Source organism: Diospyros lotus, chromosome 3, assembly GCF_014633365.1.
Source record: "Diospyros lotus cultivar Yz01 chromosome 3, ASM1463336v1, whole genome shotgun sequence".
Taxonomy (NCBI): domain Eukaryota; kingdom Viridiplantae; phylum Streptophyta; class Magnoliopsida; order Ericales; family Ebenaceae; genus Diospyros; species Diospyros lotus.
The window spans coordinates 8,162,097-8,178,973 of NC_068340.1; the positions used below are offsets into that span (position 1 = coordinate 8,162,097).

Consider the following 16,877-nt stretch of genomic DNA (forward strand, 5'->3'; position numbering starts at 1 on the left):
CCTTGATCAGGTCAACTCTAGCCTTCATCGTGGCTATTGCCTGGCTTGAATTCCCTGTTAAGCAAAAATCCAAATATCATAAGCCATAATAAACATCAAGAAAATGCTAAAAAAGAAATTCAAAGTTTTCCATACCTCAATTAAATATTGTTCTACCATGTCAAGCTAGCTAAGTGTATCCCTTCAATACCTTACCTTATCCCGCAACATTATCAAGGTATATATCAGCCTCGCCGCAACACCCGACTCCAAAATAGTATTCGTATCTAGGAGCCCTAGGTGGGTAAAAAACCCACACCCCTTTACTTGTTGGCACCCTATTTGCGCCACTCCCTAATAAATGGGGCCCAAGTTGGGAAATAAGGGCGGGTGTGCCTTAGTCTCTAAAACCAGCACTCTTCTTCCCGGTTGCTGTCGACAGTGGAAAAAGTAAGTTACTAATGGCCCAATTTTGGCCATGGTGCCTCTCCAACTCTACTTGAGCCTCGAAATTCTCCCTAACTTCTCATTCTTTCTATGCAGCCGCTATAGTTGCTTGGGCCCCTAGGCTCAATGGTGATGGCTCTAGAATCTCTGCCTCCTTAATAGCCCTGTCAAAGTGTGGGGGGGCTGGCGGAAGGTCCGCTGGAGAGAAATTGAAGAAATCCTCTGAAGGTGGGACCATAGAAGTTTCTGCCAAGTTAGGACTCTCTCCATCTGTCTGGACCCTCTTATTTCTAAGGCTTGCAAGGTTTCTTCTCCCTCGATTTCTCCCATAAAAAGGGGCTTGGGTGGTTGGCAGTTGTGTCCTTTGAAGAGCCTTTTATGCCCGTTGTTCTAATTCCTGCTAACTTGCACACTCTCTGAAGCCACCTAATTTCTGCACAATCAAAAATCAAATCATATGTGCAATTGTCAAAAACTAATAAAAAGCATCAAAATGCAAAGTGAAAAGAAAAGGGTCTCGATGAGCACCCCTGGGGTCTGACTCCCTTTCAATCCTTTCCTCCTCTTTAGCCACCTCTGAGTCCCAATAATGTCCACCTCTTCATAATCTCTTTTATTTCTCTCTCATCCTTCCCTCTTATTACTATTATTGTCTAACGAAGAAGACGAGGGGGACGCGACTGTCTGAGTTTGAACTAGTCTTGAAGAACCTGCACCATCGCACCCTTCAACAACCTCTATCATGTCTCAATAAGGTGTGTATCATCTATTAAATCTGATAAAACTATCGAGCTTCGTTTGCCAGTTTATTGATATCATCTTGGTAATCCTTTACCAATGAATCTACTTTTGCTCAATCGCACCTTGTGCTCCTCAATCTCTTGATGCACCAATATCGTGACTACCCCCAATGTCCCACAGGCAATGTGACCACAATCCACCTAATCTCAAAATCATCTATCTTTTGAGGTCTAGCCCTACACAATTTAATCCTAAAATACGTCGCCTAGAGGGACACAAAATCCTTCTTCTCTCTTAGAGTGTAAGCACAATAAAAGCAGTGCAATAAGGACTTCGTGGGTTCTACCCCCTGCTCCTTACACAAAACAAAAAATCCTACTAGCACGACCCAGCCATTTGGATGTAACTGGGCTGGTACTAATATTTCCTCCCTTAAAAATTATATCCTGAATGGGTGCAAGGGAATCCTAAATCCTTCTCGCAAGCTATCTAAATGTATCACTACACTTCCTCCCCTATCGGTGGCAGTAACTTCTTCTTTCCTTGGACCCCTTAGTTTCCATGACACAGGGATACAGAATGACAGTGCAAGGTCTATAGCGTGTTTACCCTTTACAACCAAGGGTTTTATTTGTGGAGAGATGATAATATCAATAGGAGGTTATTCGAAATCCATTTTACCTCTAAGAGTTGAATTTTTCAACAAGAGTGAGTCTTTTGGAGAAGTAGAAAACTCTGATGCCAAGCAAAGGTCTTTAGATTGGCAAAAAGTCTTCGAGAGCTCTAGATGACTCAAGCTCTTCGTGGTAAAAGTGTAGCCCATTCTGGACCACCATTTATTTATAGTCCCAACCTTTAGTCCATCTATTTATAGTCGCAACCTTTGGTAGGTCCAGCTTCGTGAGTCCCCATAAGACTCTTCCCCTAATGAGCCATTAGGCACCCACTTCTATTTTAGTCTTCCCTTCGCCTTTCACCCCAAGGCAAGATTAGGAAGCAAATTTTGTGGGGTGCCTAAGATTCTCTCAAGTTTCAAACCAATTTTTGAATTTATTCTTCCCCGGAGAGTCTCTGAGATGGAAGCCTCTCAAAGCCCCGATAGGTCCCTTAGGATCGCCCTAGCGTGCATCATTTTTGCTCAAGTCCAAGGACACCCTTTGGGGTCTCCCAGACCTAAGCCATTTGGTGGCTCGAAGCCCTCTTAGATGCCACTCGAAGATAGCCATTGAGGTGCCCTACCCCGAAAACTTCTCTAGGCCCTTAAGCCTCCCTAAGGCACTCCTCGAATAAGTCTTTCGGCTAAACCATGGGTCCCACCATTTTGTCTATAAATACTCACCTCTTCAAAGGCAAATGGATCTTTTGGCTCGACTGATCCTCTAGACTCATTTCAGACCTTTGCCCCGACACTCTCTCGGACTAGTTGATCATCACTCAGTCTCTCTAAAACCCATCCGGAACATAAATACCCCTTTAGTACATGGAATAGAGACATACACTTGCATCATGCATCATACTTTGGACTATTGTCTGACTTTGGCATCAGAGGGCCCACGTAGAGGAGTCTCATGCGTGCCTTTCTGACTTCTATTTGTGACCATAGGCTAAGTCCTAGCCTACCTCACCTGAAAGACGAAAAGCCTTTTCTCTCAAAGACCCATCGGGGTTCCCTTCCTCTTGACTACCCAAAGGCCATCCGATTAACTCCTTTGGAAGCCCTTGAGGACCCATCCGAGTTTTTGCCTCTTCGGGTTCCAACTGCAACCTGTTCCAAATCTGTTTGGCCTCACTCATGGCATCTTAGACCCTCTATTATGGGGAAGAACTCTGCTCTGGTTGATCTCAAGACAAATAAGTTTAATTGTTATAGTTAGGTAATAAAAAAAAGTAATCCACCTTGATTCGTAGCAGTTTGATCATCATATAACATGAAGAAATATAATTACTAATGATTTTGAACTTGATTTTTTACTCTAGTCATTTACATTTCCATTTTTTAGCCTTATGTTAACTGACTAGGCAATTCAATAAAACTTCCTTTCCCTATAACCATACACTGTACAAAATTTTCTCAAAATGAATGACTAGTTATCTTTCGCATTCTATTCTCACTAAAACGAAGAAGTTGCACAACAACGATCTACTACTCAAGAGTGAGCGCAACCTATGGAATGCTATTCTCACAATGGGGAAACCACACGATAACTTTTGCAACTAGGAAGTGAGCACAACTTGGATGATACTATGCTCACAACAAAAAAGTCGCACAACAATTGTCCACCACTCAAGAGTGAGCATAACTTTGGTAATATTATATGGGCTCGCGGCAGTGCTTGGGCTCGTAGCAATGGGCTGTGCCGCGAGCCCGCGGCGATATGCTGTGCCGCGGGCTCGCAGCACACTGCCGCAAGCCCCTAAGCTTGCGGTAAGCCAAAGTCGCGTGCTCCTGCCAAGAGGGCCTTGCAACCAACTCGACCCTGTGACAAGCCCAAAGGCCTTGCATCACTTTGAAGCAATGTGTGTCTTCCTAAAAAGCCAAGAGCCCCACTCGACAAGTGCCACGTGTCGATACCAACCACCCTTAAAAATCGTGCCCTATAAATATCCACCTAGAAGACAGTGTACAGGACTTCCAACTTCAGTAAAATCTGGACACTTTGAATACACTTTTACTATTTTTCGTGAATAGTCATTGGGATTCGAGACTGACTTTGGCATTAGAGGGTCTTCGTAGGGAAAGATTCCTGCAAGCCTTCTAACCCATTTTTTGAGCATCAACAGGGCCAAATCCTTGCGGCGAGATCTAGCGATAAAGGCTAAAAGCTAGCAGCGAGGCCTCGTGGCGAGGGCAAAAGCTTGCAGCGAAACCTTGTGGCAAGAGCTAGTGACAAAAACTTGTGGCGAGAGCTTATGGCAAGAGCTAGTGGCGAGAGTTTGTGGCAGGAGCTTATGGCGAAAGCTAGTGTCAAGAGCTAGTGGTAAGAGCTTGTGGTGAGAACTCATGGCGAAAACTAGTGGTGAATCCTTGCAACGAGCATCCTAACGGCAATCTCCCTTGAGGCGACATCTCTTTCGACAACCCAACTTCACCCGACACCAAGCTCGAGTGGACCCTACCTCACAAATTTTAATTGTTGTATTTTGGCAACAACAATTTGGTGTCGTCTGTGGGAAATTGCAACAAAAAGCCAATCTTAACACGAGATGCCGAGAGGGACAAGATCAACTAGTTTGGCAAACCAACCTAACCCTACCCGGAGGAGCGCTAACACCAGGACAAAAGACCCCAGCCAAGCGCACCCTACGGTACCTGGACTTTTGGAAGACCATCTAGATAATGAGGTGTGCTCGGGGAATATTCCAATGCTTGAAGGCAATCAAGCTATAGGATTTGGGGGTTTGGAGCACTCGGAACAGAGGGAGATACACATTGTCAAATGGGGGAGACAGGCGATTAGACAAGGGAGGCAGGTCCCGCCCCCAATACCAGTAAATCAAGAACAACACTCCCTGGGACAGTCCTTGATTCCTCGAAGGAACCCAACTGCGACTTTGGTGCCCCCGGAACCGTCTGTGATAGCCCTCCCCTCCCCCCCCCCTACGGTCTCACTATCGGATTATGAGCTGTTGCGGAAGAATTTTGAAGAGCTAAAACACTAGAACGATGAGTTAAGGACAAACAATGAGGAGAGCATGAAAAGACTAGAAGGGATTACTGCCCTTTTGAATGAATTGATGCCGGACATCCACATTCCTTGCATGAGACAAACAAGGGCAAGGGGAGAACACTGGAGATCTCAAAACAACCCTTCGAGGACCCCAAGACAAGGGATAAGAATTGGGAATCCTAGGCCTAATGACCCAGTCCCGGAAATAGCAAACCCAAGGGAAAATCATGACAGGAGACCAGGGAAAGCCCCTATGTACAAAGAAACGGCAGAAATCACCCATTCAAGAGCTCTTTGCGTCCCGTCTTTGCGCAGGAACGAAATGGAAAAAGAAACACTCAAAGCGCCCGACATCAAACGCCTCATAGAGGAAGTGCTAGAGCAGAAATAAGTTGTGATGACGCCAAGGGAAATCCCCACAAAGGGTTTTCCTCTATTCGAGGAACTCCAGAAGCAACCGGTGCAACCAGGGTTCAAGTTGCCACAACTTTCAATGTACCTAGGAAAGGAGGATCTTGTGAAGCATGTACAACACTTCGTGGCAATGGCTGTGTTGCACGGGTGGGACAAAGTCACTAGGTGCCGAGCTTTCTCACTCTCCCTGGCAGGGCAGGCTCAGCAAAGGTTCATAGACTTACTGCCTGGATATATCCAGTCATTTGAACAACTAAAAAAAGAATTTCTAGAAGCATTCTCTGCCTATGTTCAGAAGAAAAAGAGTGTCATGTATTTAATGAGCTTGCAACAAAGACCTAATGAGTCCCTAAAGCAGTACACTAAGCAGTTTAGAGCTGCCACATAGGAAGTAAGGGACCTCCCGGTCAATTTGGTAGCCTCGGCCTTGCTTAATGGAACCACGTATGCCCCGCTCAGAAGATCCCTAGCATTTTTTTAGCCAGATTCAATGACCGAACTGTTCGCCCGGGTAGAGCAATTTGTCATCCAAATGGAAATTCTTGAAGCATGGGAAGGAAAAAGGAAGGGGAGGCAAAACGATGTTGGGCCAAACCGAGCTATAAAGGTACAAAGGAGAGAGGAGCCCCCAAAGATGCAATTTCGGAGTTTCACCCCCTTACTGAGCCAAGAGTTGCTATCCCCTCATCCATTGCCCATACAGGGCTCATTAACTTTCCTCCACATTCCAACCAGCCTCTAGGCAAGAACATGGACACTTTTTACAAATTTCATAAGTCCACGGGGCACACTACAGAGCAGTACCGGGAGTTACGCAACCAGATAAAATAGCTTATCAGGGAAGGGAAGCTTGATCGATTTATATTGGATAAGCCAAAAAATCAACAAAATAGAGGGGGATGGGTCCATGAGGGATAATCAGAGGAGGCCCCCCTGTCCTAAGTATGATTCCGCAAACAAAAGGGAAAACCAGTAGCCCCAACAGAAGGAATAGGGAAGAAACAATCAGAGGAGGGAAGAGGCAGGACCAAGCGTCAGAGAAAATGACAATGAACCCATTATGGATAAGATACACATGATCTCAGAAGGAGAAAATCTAGTAGGCGATTCCTCTTCTGCCAGAAAGGCGTATGAGCGACAGGCGTTGCACGTAAACTCGGTGGCCAAGGTTCAAGAAGACGAAGACCCCATTATTTTCACACCTAAAGACCAGGGGGATGTGCTGCTCCCTCACGATGATCCCTTGGTTATCTCTGTCGTCATTGCTAAGCACCCCATCGAAAGGATACTAGTGGACAGCGAAAGCTCTGTTAATTTGTTGTACTGGAACTATTTCGAAAAGATGCATATTGCCCATAACCGATTAAAGACAGTCACTTCGCCTCTGTACAGCTTCACAGGAGAGGCGGTGCCAGTGGTCGGGTCAGTGCAGTTGCCCATTACACTGGGGGACTACCCTCAAGTGATCACTCGGCAAGTTAATTTCATGGTGGTTAAGACCTTTTCTCCCGCCTACAACGTGATCCTAGGGCGTTCCCTCATTAATGCTATGAGAGCCACCATTTCTTCGAGATATTTTCTAATGAACTTCCCTACGCCCCAGGGGGTAGGCCAAGTAAGAGGTAATTAGAAACAAGCCAGAGTGTGCTACGTGAGCTCTAGAAGAAACACCAAGGGGAAAGAGAAAACAACGACCGAAGAGACTGTAATGATTAGTGAACAAACTCTTGAAGCTAACAAGCCTCATCTAGTAGAAACACTTGAAGCCATCCCTCTAAGCCCCGGTGATAGCGAAAGACAAGTGCAGGTGGGGAGCCAACTAGAGGGTCTAGAGAAAGATTAGGTCATTAGATGTCTACGGTCCTACGAAGACATATTTGCTTGGATGCCCGCCAACATGCGTGGAACTAGTCCAGATATCATATCTCACCGACTTAATGTCTGTTCGGAGGCTCGGCCAGTTAAGCAGAAAAAAAGACACATTGCCCCAGAGAGATTGAGGTACCTGGAAGAAGAAGTAGACAAACTCCTCGATGCGGGATTCATTAAGGAGGTCCAATATCCTGAATGGCTAGCAAATGATGTGATGGTACCCAAAGCCAATGGGAAATAGAGAGTATGTATTGATTTTACCAATCTGAATAAGGCTTGCTCAAAGGACTCCTACACGCTCCCTCAAATAGACAGGTTGATTGATGATACCTCTCGATATGCAGTGTTGAGCTTCCTGGATGCCTTCTCGGGTTACCACTAGATCAGTATGTATCCACCCGACGCTGAGAAAACAATCTTCATCACAGAAAAAGGGACGTATTGCTATCAGGTGATGCCTTTCGGCTTAAAGAACGCAGGAGCAACGTCTCAAAGGATGGTCAATAAGGTATTCAAAGACCTGTTGGGGGAGGTAATGGAGGCTTATATGGAAGACATGATAGTAAAAAGCAAGCAGGGCGAGTCACACACCAGACAACTTGAGAAAGTTTTTGCCGTGTTTAGCAAAAATAATATGCCCTTAAATCCAGACAAATGCACGTTCGGGGTGAAGTCCGAAAAATTCTTGGGATACATGATTACCCACAAGGGGATAGAGGCTAATCCAGAAAAAGTGCAAGCAGTAATCGACATGGAGTCCCCTACCGAAATAAAAGAAGTTCAGAGTCTGATAGGTCGTCTAACGGCTTTGGGCAGATTTCTCTCTAAATATGTTGAACGCAGCATTCCCTTCTTCAAGGCCCTAAAAGGGGGCAAGAACTTCCAATGGACCCTTGAGTGTGCGAAAGACTTTCAAGAATTGAAATAGTACTTAAAAGAAATTCCCTTGTTGACCCAACCGAAAATCGGAGAAAAGTTATACCTATATTTGGGAGTCAGCCATCAGGCAGTAAGCGCAGTTCTCGTCAGGCAAGTCGAACAGGTTGACAGCCCAATCTATTATGTGAGCAAGGTATTGTAAGGAGCAGAGTTGTGATACCCTTACACTGAAAAGGTAACCCTGGCATTGGTGGCGACAACTAGGAAGTTAAGACCCTATTTCCAGGCCCACGTCGTGGCAGTATTGACGGATCAACCATTAAGACAGATTCTACAGAAGCTCGAATGTTTAGGAAGGCTAACCAAATGGGCTATTGAGCTCAGTGAATATGATATTAGCTTCGAGCCTAGAAAAGCAATAAAAGGGCAAGTATTGGTAGATTTCATAGTCGAATGCACTCACCCACCCACGATGGAAGAAGCTCGTAATAATGGATGGATGTTGTTCGTAGATGGGGCCTCAAACGCCAAAGGGAGTGGGCAGGGGTAATGTTGATTTCCCCAGAACAGGAAATATTGGAATACTCGCTCCGCTTCACCTTCCCCAGTACAAATAACGTAGCAGAATACGAGGCCTTGCTTGCTGGAATGACGTTGGCAGAAAAACTTGACAACCCACAGTGACTCTCAGCTGGTGGTACAACAGTTTCAAGGTACTTACGAAGTGAGGGAGCCGACGCTGGCCCGCTACCTGCAGAAGGTGAAAGAGCTCGCCCATAGGTTTGGACATTTCGAACTGATTCAGATTAATAGGTCCCTTAATCAGCACACGGACGCACTGTCAAAATTAGCCTCTGCCCGAGACACTCCCGATGCCTAATCCACATGGAAGTCCTCTGACAGCCTAGTATAGGAGAGGAAGACATCGCGGTGCATTGCATTACGAAGACCAAAGATTGGAGAAGCCCGATACTGAAATATTTGCTTGGTCAAGAACTGTCGGTAACCCCCGCAGAAACAAGGAGATTAAAAACCAGCGCAGCTCGTTTCACAGTGATTGGTTGAGAACTATACAAAAGAGGGTACTCCATATCGTTGTTAAAATGTCTCAGGCCTAGGGAAGCACAATAGGCACTGGAAGAAGTGCATGAGGGGGACTGTGGTGAACACCTCCGAGGAAGGGCATTAGCCGAGAAAATTCTGCGAGCCGGTTTCTTTTGGCCCACGATACCCGGCAAGATGTTGCCATGAAAGTTCGAACCTGTGACAAGTGCCAGAAACATGCTCCCCTGATAGTAAAGCCTCCTGCCCCCATCCAACCAATATTCCAACCTCTATCGTTTGCACAATGGGGTCTAGACATACTGGGGCCATTCCCAATGGCCTCTGCTCAACGAAAATTCTTATTGGTGGCTACAGATTACTTCACGAAGTGAGTGGAAGCTAAACCATTAGCAACCATCACTGAAAAAAAGGTGGAAGGAATGGTATGAAAAGATATTATTTGTCATTTCGGCGTGCCACGCATACTCAATACAGATCATGGAACACAATTCGACTCAAATGCATTCAGAGCTTTTTGTCATTGATGAGGAATCAGTCTAAGAATGGCATCCGTGGCATACCCCCAAGCGAATGGACAAGCTGAAGCAAGCAATAAGACCATACTGCACGACTTAAAGACTCGATTGGAGAAGGCAAAAGGTGGATGGGCCGATGAGCTCCCCAGCATCTTATGGGCATATCGCACAACCAGTCGGGTACCCACCAGGGAAACACCTTTTAGCTTGGCCTATGGAACTGACGCACTCATCCCTGTAGAAGTAGACCTTGGTTCACCCCGAGTCATGGCCTTCAAGGAAGAATGTAATTTGGATTGTCTACGGGAGAATTTGGACCTGTTGGACGAATTGAGGGAAAAGGCGGCGATACAGTTGGCAGCTTATCGGATAAGATTCTCCAACTACTACAATGAAAGGGTTCGCCCTCGCAAACTTGAAGAAGGAGATCTGGTACTCAGGAAGGCGGCCATCACCAATGCTCTTAGAGAAGAAGGGAAACTCAGGCCTAATTGGGAAGGATCTTACAAAATTCGAAAAATGTTGGGACCTAACACGTGCATACTACAAACACTACAAGGCGAGGCAATGGGCAAAACTTGGAACACCATGAACCTCAAAAGGTACTTCCCGACCCTATCGGCTATGAACTCCAGTGAAGAAGGCAAAGCACGAGATGCAGGACCAAGCCTATCACCAGAGGCGTTGCCTAATCCATCTGAGGGTCAGGATTCTCTCTAACTTTTCATTATAATAATATTCCCCAAACAAATAAAAGAATATACCCCATGTATTCCCGTGGAGTAGGCAAAACTATAAGCTGAACCACGTAAAATCTCAGTGTGCTCGACTATTTGTGTGTGTCATGGAATGTAATGCAGGTACAACAGCTCAAGCACCACCCGCTCCCAAAGGCCAAGTCGCCTAGTGGTAACCTGGTGTCAATGACCACGAGCTGGCCCGAGATCGCCAGAAAATCCGACGCCTATGCCCACAGACTCACTCGGATCCCTCGTTTGAGTTCAGTGTTATGCCTTTTTGGCTAGACCCGACTCCTTGGTTGATCTGGCACCTAGGTCTCCTGATAAACTCGGATGTCTGGCAGGAATCCCGCGCTAGATCACGAGCTAAACCCAAATTCTCTAAGGTAAACCAACCCTAGGGAGGCGCAAAAAAATAAAAAAAGAGAGAGAGATAAGCCATGTGATAATTCTGGCATGATTCTTCTTACTAGAGTTGAGTTGTGCAGTTGCAATCTGGTGCCAATGACCATGAGCTAGCCTGAGATCGCCAAAAAATTCGATGCCTATGCCCGCAGACTCACCCGGATCCCTCGTTTGAGTTCGGTGTTATGCCTTTTTGGCTAGACCTGACTCCTTGGTCGATCCGACGCCTAGGTCTCCTGGTAAACTCGGATGTCTAGTAGGAATCTCGCGCTAGTTCACTGGCCAAATCAAGATTCCCTAAGGTGGACCGACCCTGAAAGACAAACACGGAGGACACAACAACAAATGTGCTACGATCCATTCTGGGATCATCAAATGTCCCGAAACCTGTGCCCGAAGGCTCACCTGGATCCTTCGTTCGAGTCTGGCGCTATGCCTCCAAGCTAGACCCGACTCCTCGACTAATCCGGCGCTTAGGCCTCCTGGTAAACTCGGACGCTTGGCAAGAATCCAGCAACGAACCTTAACCTTAAGCTAGACTCAACTCCTTGGTCAATCCGGATCGACATAGTTTCTTCGGGTATTCCGACACCTATGCCCGCAGGCTCACCTGGATCCCTTGTTTGAGTCCAGTCTATACCTCTAAGCTAGACTCAACTCCTTGGTCAATCCGGCACCTAGGCCTCCCGACAAACTCGGATGCCTGATAAGAATCATGTATCAAACTCGAGGCCAAACCAAGATTGCCTATGGCAGACGAGCCCATAAGAGGAAAGACAGGGACCTCCAAGAGGGCTCCCCACACAAGGAACATATGTTGGCCCTCAAAACGATTCGGGATAGCCCGACGATGAGGCCTCCAAATCAAAATGACAAGAAAAACCTAAGGTCGCAGTACGAACCCCACAAGCGTAAGCCGGAGGCACTGCGCCCACCCTCAATTCTTGTAATTCATGATTCTTGAACACAGAGCATGAGAAAGAGTAGGACACGTCCCAACATAGGAATAGTCAAAGAAAAATTTAAAACACCATGACAAGCAAACATGTGCAAAAGATACTAGAAGGAAATATGTATATATTAAGCGATAACAGCCCACGTGTGAACATGACAAACAAGCACACCTAAAATTTCGTACATAGGAATAGTGGCCCAAAAGCTCGACATCCATAAAAAAGGGGGTTACTATTTTACATAACTAAAATAGGAATTCAGCAAAATAAAAGCACATAGCCTAATCATCTCTGCAAGAATGGAGGTGCTCCAGCTCCGAAGGAAGCGGAATCAAGGGGGCACCATCAGGTTCATCCAACCCTTACCTAATCATTTGCAGGGCCTCTATAATCTCAGTAGTATCCTCCAGATCAGGTACATAAGGACTCCATGGACCAGACAAGTTGGCCAGGTCATCTGTCAAGGCTGCCCTTATATATTCGTCAAGGTCACATGAGTTGGGTTCATACTTCCGCTAGTCAGGAGGATCAAGTGAAGTTGTTTCCAAAAACACCATCTCAGGAAATGACTCCCTAGGACGCTGAGACTCTAGGAGGCTATGGCCAAGGTAAAAGCCTAGCTTGGAGAAGCAGCTAGCGTAGGCTTCCTTCCGTTGAAAGCAATCATTAGAAAGCCGATACTCTTTCACTGCCTCTCGTGCGACCTCATTGATCTCTCGATGCCTACTTTCACCAAGACTAGATATCTCTTAACGAGCCTGTGCCACTTGATCCTTGGAGTTGGTGAGAGGCCTCCGAAGTTGAACAATCTCCTCCCAAGCATTAGAAAATAAAGATGTCATCTCTTCATACGCTTGGCCTTGCTCCACGGATTTCCCCTTCCATTTTTGGGCCTCTGATTCTACTGATTGGCACCTTGTAGTAAGACCCTGAAGCTAGGTTTGGAGGCCTTCGACTTGCGTGTGAAGGCTCAAACTATCAGACTCCAAGTGTCGAATATTCATGTTCAGTACTTGCTTTTCCTCACTCCATTGCCAAGACTTGTTCATCCAATGAGCGATCTCTGCCTCAGCACGAGCAACGCGTGCCCGATTAATCGCGTTTACCACCATGGCTCCCTGAGCACCCTTCCATAAGGAAATTTAAATAGGCAACCCTAAAAAAAAAAAAGAGAGAAAAAACGGGGCTTACAATGGCCAGGTGGCGTTCGAAATCATCCATGTCATCAGGGGGGCTTCAAAAATAGCAGTCCTCATCTCGAGGAAGAATGGTGGAATACAACAAGCGTGCCCCAACCCCGCGCATGTTTATGGAATCCGTATCAAAAAGCCCCGGGCGCGCCGTAAATTCCTTGCCTCGCTCCCATTAACCCTCTTTAAGATCTAAGGCGCCTTCAGCTGGTGGAGGGATCTCGACGAATCTGGGTTCTAAACCTCGGAGACGTAACCTCTCCTCATTGTGTAGGACTTGACGCTCAGTACGCTATGGGTTAACTACCCCCCTGCGAAATTGCCCACGATCAACAGCATGGACTGCGTTGATGGCCTCTTGGTTAAGGTGAGAGGTAACCTCGATCTCTTATCCACCATGGATCACCAGAGTTGCATCAAAATGACCAACATACCCCGTGCTATCAAGAGCCCCGCTCATGGCGACTGAGTTGTGCCCTTCATAGGGCAGTTCACTAGGCTTAAGAGGATATGCAGCCAGGGGAGGAGCTAATGGGATGCCCTCAAGAGGTTCCATAGGACTAGGAGCAACGATTGGCTGGGAAGTGGGTGGACCTGCCTCCCTCTGCTGACGCCAACTCCTTTTGTGACGACGTCGCACCTCACCAGTTTCCCATGTCCCCTCAACACCATGAGTCTCCGGGATGGCAGGAACACCTTTAGGAGGGGAGGACGTAGGTTGAGGAGGCCCGTCACGCATAACTCCCTCAATCGCCCTCTAGTGAGAAGCTTGCATTGCTCGCCTCATACCTACCAAGAAGTAGAAAGATTTGTGAATTAAGATCAGCAAAGATAAATAAATACAGAAGGAAAAAAATGCGAGAGGGAGAGAAAGGCCTAGCCGCCTAGAAAAAAAAGGTAAGAAGAAGGGCAATTGGAAGGATCCAAACCCTCAGGAGGAGACCGCTCCTAAAGAGTGACGGCCCCTCCTTCAACTTGGACATCGGTTGTGGGAGGAGCTGGGGGTGGCAGGGGAAGCGTCGAAGGGACCGCGCGCCTCGATGATTCTCCCACGTGGAGTACCCAGCCAGCCCTCCTCAACTGGTCCTCAGAGAGAAGGTCCAGGAGGCTCACTGGACCTCCATGCAAGAGTTAATGCCGCTCATCACTGTATCGCTCCCGAAGATCGGGGATGGATAAGGAAAGAACTGGCTTGGCCACTCGATCGTCAGAACGCCAACCTCGGGGGGCATACCATGTACCCGATGGAGGATTTACTACAAACCAACAAGTGTCGAAGTAGTGAGCCTTGGACGAAATGCCCTCAAACAAGCGATCCTCAACACGCTGCCTATAAAGTGTATACAAGTGATAACGAGACTACCCTAGCCAGAAACGGTAAAAAGAAAGAAGAAGATCGACAGTGGGACACACCCCTCTCTCGTGACATAAGACAAAAAAACCCGCCAACTGGGCCCACCCATTAGGATGTAGCTGAGTTGGGGCTAGAAAGCTCCGACGGAGAAGCTCTACACCAAAAGGGTGGAGCGAAAGGCGAAACCCTAAATGGAAACTTATTTCGTGAACCGCCATACATCCCTCTACAACAGTGGCAGCACAGGATTCGCCTGGCTCAAGCAACCTAGCACGATAAGAGGGGGGAACGTAATAATTTCTCACAAGTTGGGCAAGATCGTCAACTGTTAAAGAGGAACGTTTTCCTATAAGAAATCGACAGGCATGCCCGTCAAGGTCTTGGGTACGAAAATAAACACTCCTAGATGCCATGGTCTTTGGAAGACAAAAAGAAATAAACTCAAAAGAAAAAGATACAATACTCGAAAAAAGAAAAAGATGATCCTAAGAAACTTGGAGAAACGAGAAAGGAAGTGAGGAAGTTAGTGAAAAGCATGGCTCACGTGAAAAAGACTTGAAAACAAGCGAAGCTCATGGCGAAGCTAATGACTACGAAGGCTAGCGGCAAGCTTGCGGCAAGTAGAGAGTTTAGGAGGCACTCGAGAATTTAAAAGACTCACGGCAAGAAGGAAGAAACGTCGCAACAAGGTGCTGGAAGCCTCGCGGTTAAGTGCTAGAAACCTCGTGGCAAGGTGCTGGAGCTCGCGGCAAGGTGCTGGAAGCTCGCAGCAAGTGCGGGAAGCCTCACGGCAGCTACTGGAAGCTCGCGTCAAGTACGGGAAACGTCACGGCTGCTGCTAGAAGCTCACGGCAAGTGCGGGAAGCCTCGCTGCAGCTACTGGAAGCCTCGCGGCAAGTGCAGGTGCGTGGAAACTTAATGAAAAGTGGAAGAACACGGAAAGCTCACAGAAAGCTCGTGGAAACTTTGCACAACCTTGCGACAACTTCGTGCAAACTCGTGAGAAAAAACGGAACTCACGGCAAGAACAACCAAAAGTAAAACTAGGAGAAATCTTGTGAAAAGCTTGCAGTAAAGAGGTTCTTAAGATGAGTAAAAAAAGCACAGTAAATTTGTGCGGGGAGGAGAATTTATAGGGGTGCCGGAAGAACTAGTAGGCGGCAAGGAAAATTACCCCCGGGTAAAGACCAGCCTAGCAGCAGTGTGCTCTTGTTTTATAAACATTTTTACTCTTTCCATTTTGTCTATAGACAAAATAAAAAGAGTGGGGGCAATTGTTGTGCCAAAGAGATCGAAGGAAGAAAATTAAGGAAGTTTTTTACCCAAGCTTGCGGCAATAAGTCGCAAGCCCCATCAACTGACAGCATGGGCTCGCTGCATTTGATGTGTTATGCCGCGAGTTCACAGCACCCTGCCGCAAGCCCTGAACATGGGCTCGTGGCAGTGCTTGGGCTCGCAGCAATGGGCTGTGCCGCGAGCCCGCAGCGATATGTTGTGCCGCGGGCTCGCAGCACACTGTCGCAAGCCCCCAAGCTTGCGACAAGCCAAAGCCACGCGCGCCTGCCAAGAGGGCCTTGCGGCCAACCCGACCCTGCGGCAAGCCCAAAGGCCTTGCGACACTTTGCGGCAATGTGTGTCTTCTGAAAAAGCCAAGAGCCCCACTCAGCAAGTGCCACGTGTCGATACCAACCACCCTTGAAAATCGTGCCCTATAAATATCCACCTAGAAGACAGTGTACAGGAGTTCCAACTTCGGTAAAATCTAGAAACTTTTGAATACACTTTTATTATTTTTCGTGAATAGTCATTGGGATTCAAGACTGACTTTGGCATCGGAGGGTCTTCGCGGGAAAAGATTCCTGCAAGCCTTCTAACCCATTTTTTGAGCATCAACAGGGTCAAATTCTTGCGGTGAGATCTAGCGGCGAAAGCTAAAAGCTAACGGCGAGGCCTCGTGGCGAGGGCAAAAACTTGCGACCAAACTTTGTGGCGAGAGCTTGTGGCGAGAACTCATGGCGAAAGCTAGTGGCGAATACTTGCAGCGAGCATCCTAACGGCAATCTCCCTTGAAGCGACATCTCTTACAGCAACCTAACTTCACCCGACACTGAGCTCGAGTGAACCCCACCTAACAAATTTTAATTGTTGTATTTTGATAACAACACATGTGTTCCCGGCCAACATCGCCAGCAAGGACATTGATCCGGGGTCGATCATAGCATGGAGAAGTCTTGGTTGGTGTTTTTAAACACCAATCGAGGTCCAGCTTGAGTGTTTCCAATTTGGTTTTGTTGCAGAATGAACATGTCAAGGAGTGTTCTACTATGATTTCATTGACAAAAGGTTTTGGAATGGTTTTGACGCAAGCTGGAAGGGTTTTAAAGCAATCTAGAATGGTTTCAAAGCATTCTAGAATGATCCCAAAGCAATTGGGTAAGACTACTATTATTGAAAGGATTGTGGTAAAGATCAATAGTTTCTGGAATTTCAGCATTCAAAAATTATGGACGAAGAAATTGGGTAGTCATTGCGGGATCGAGATGTTTTTGATAATCTTACAATTGCCCCAGATTATTCATTAGTTCGGATCGATAATCCGGTGTATGATGATGGCGATCACAGGGAGGCAAATCCGAGTAATCTCCATTTGGCCAG

General features: G+C 46.9%; 1 protein-coding gene across 1 annotated transcript; it reads left to right on the plus strand.

Moving 5' to 3' along the window:
* The first annotated feature begins 9,607 nt into the window (after positions 1-9,607).
* LOC127796808 (uncharacterized) lies at positions 9,608-10,300 on the plus strand. Its single transcript, XM_052329209.1, has one exon. The coding sequence runs from the start codon at positions 9,608-9,610 to the stop codon at positions 10,298-10,300; it is 693 nt and encodes a 230-aa protein (XP_052185169.1).
* The last annotated feature ends 6,577 nt before the right edge of the window (positions 10,301-16,877 follow it).

Bases quoted from the DNA above. Each gene is read 5' to 3' on its own strand.
- LOC127796808 (XM_052329209.1), top strand. From the start codon at position 9,608: ATGGCATCCGTGGCATACCCCCAAGCGAATGGACAAGCTGAAGCAAGC.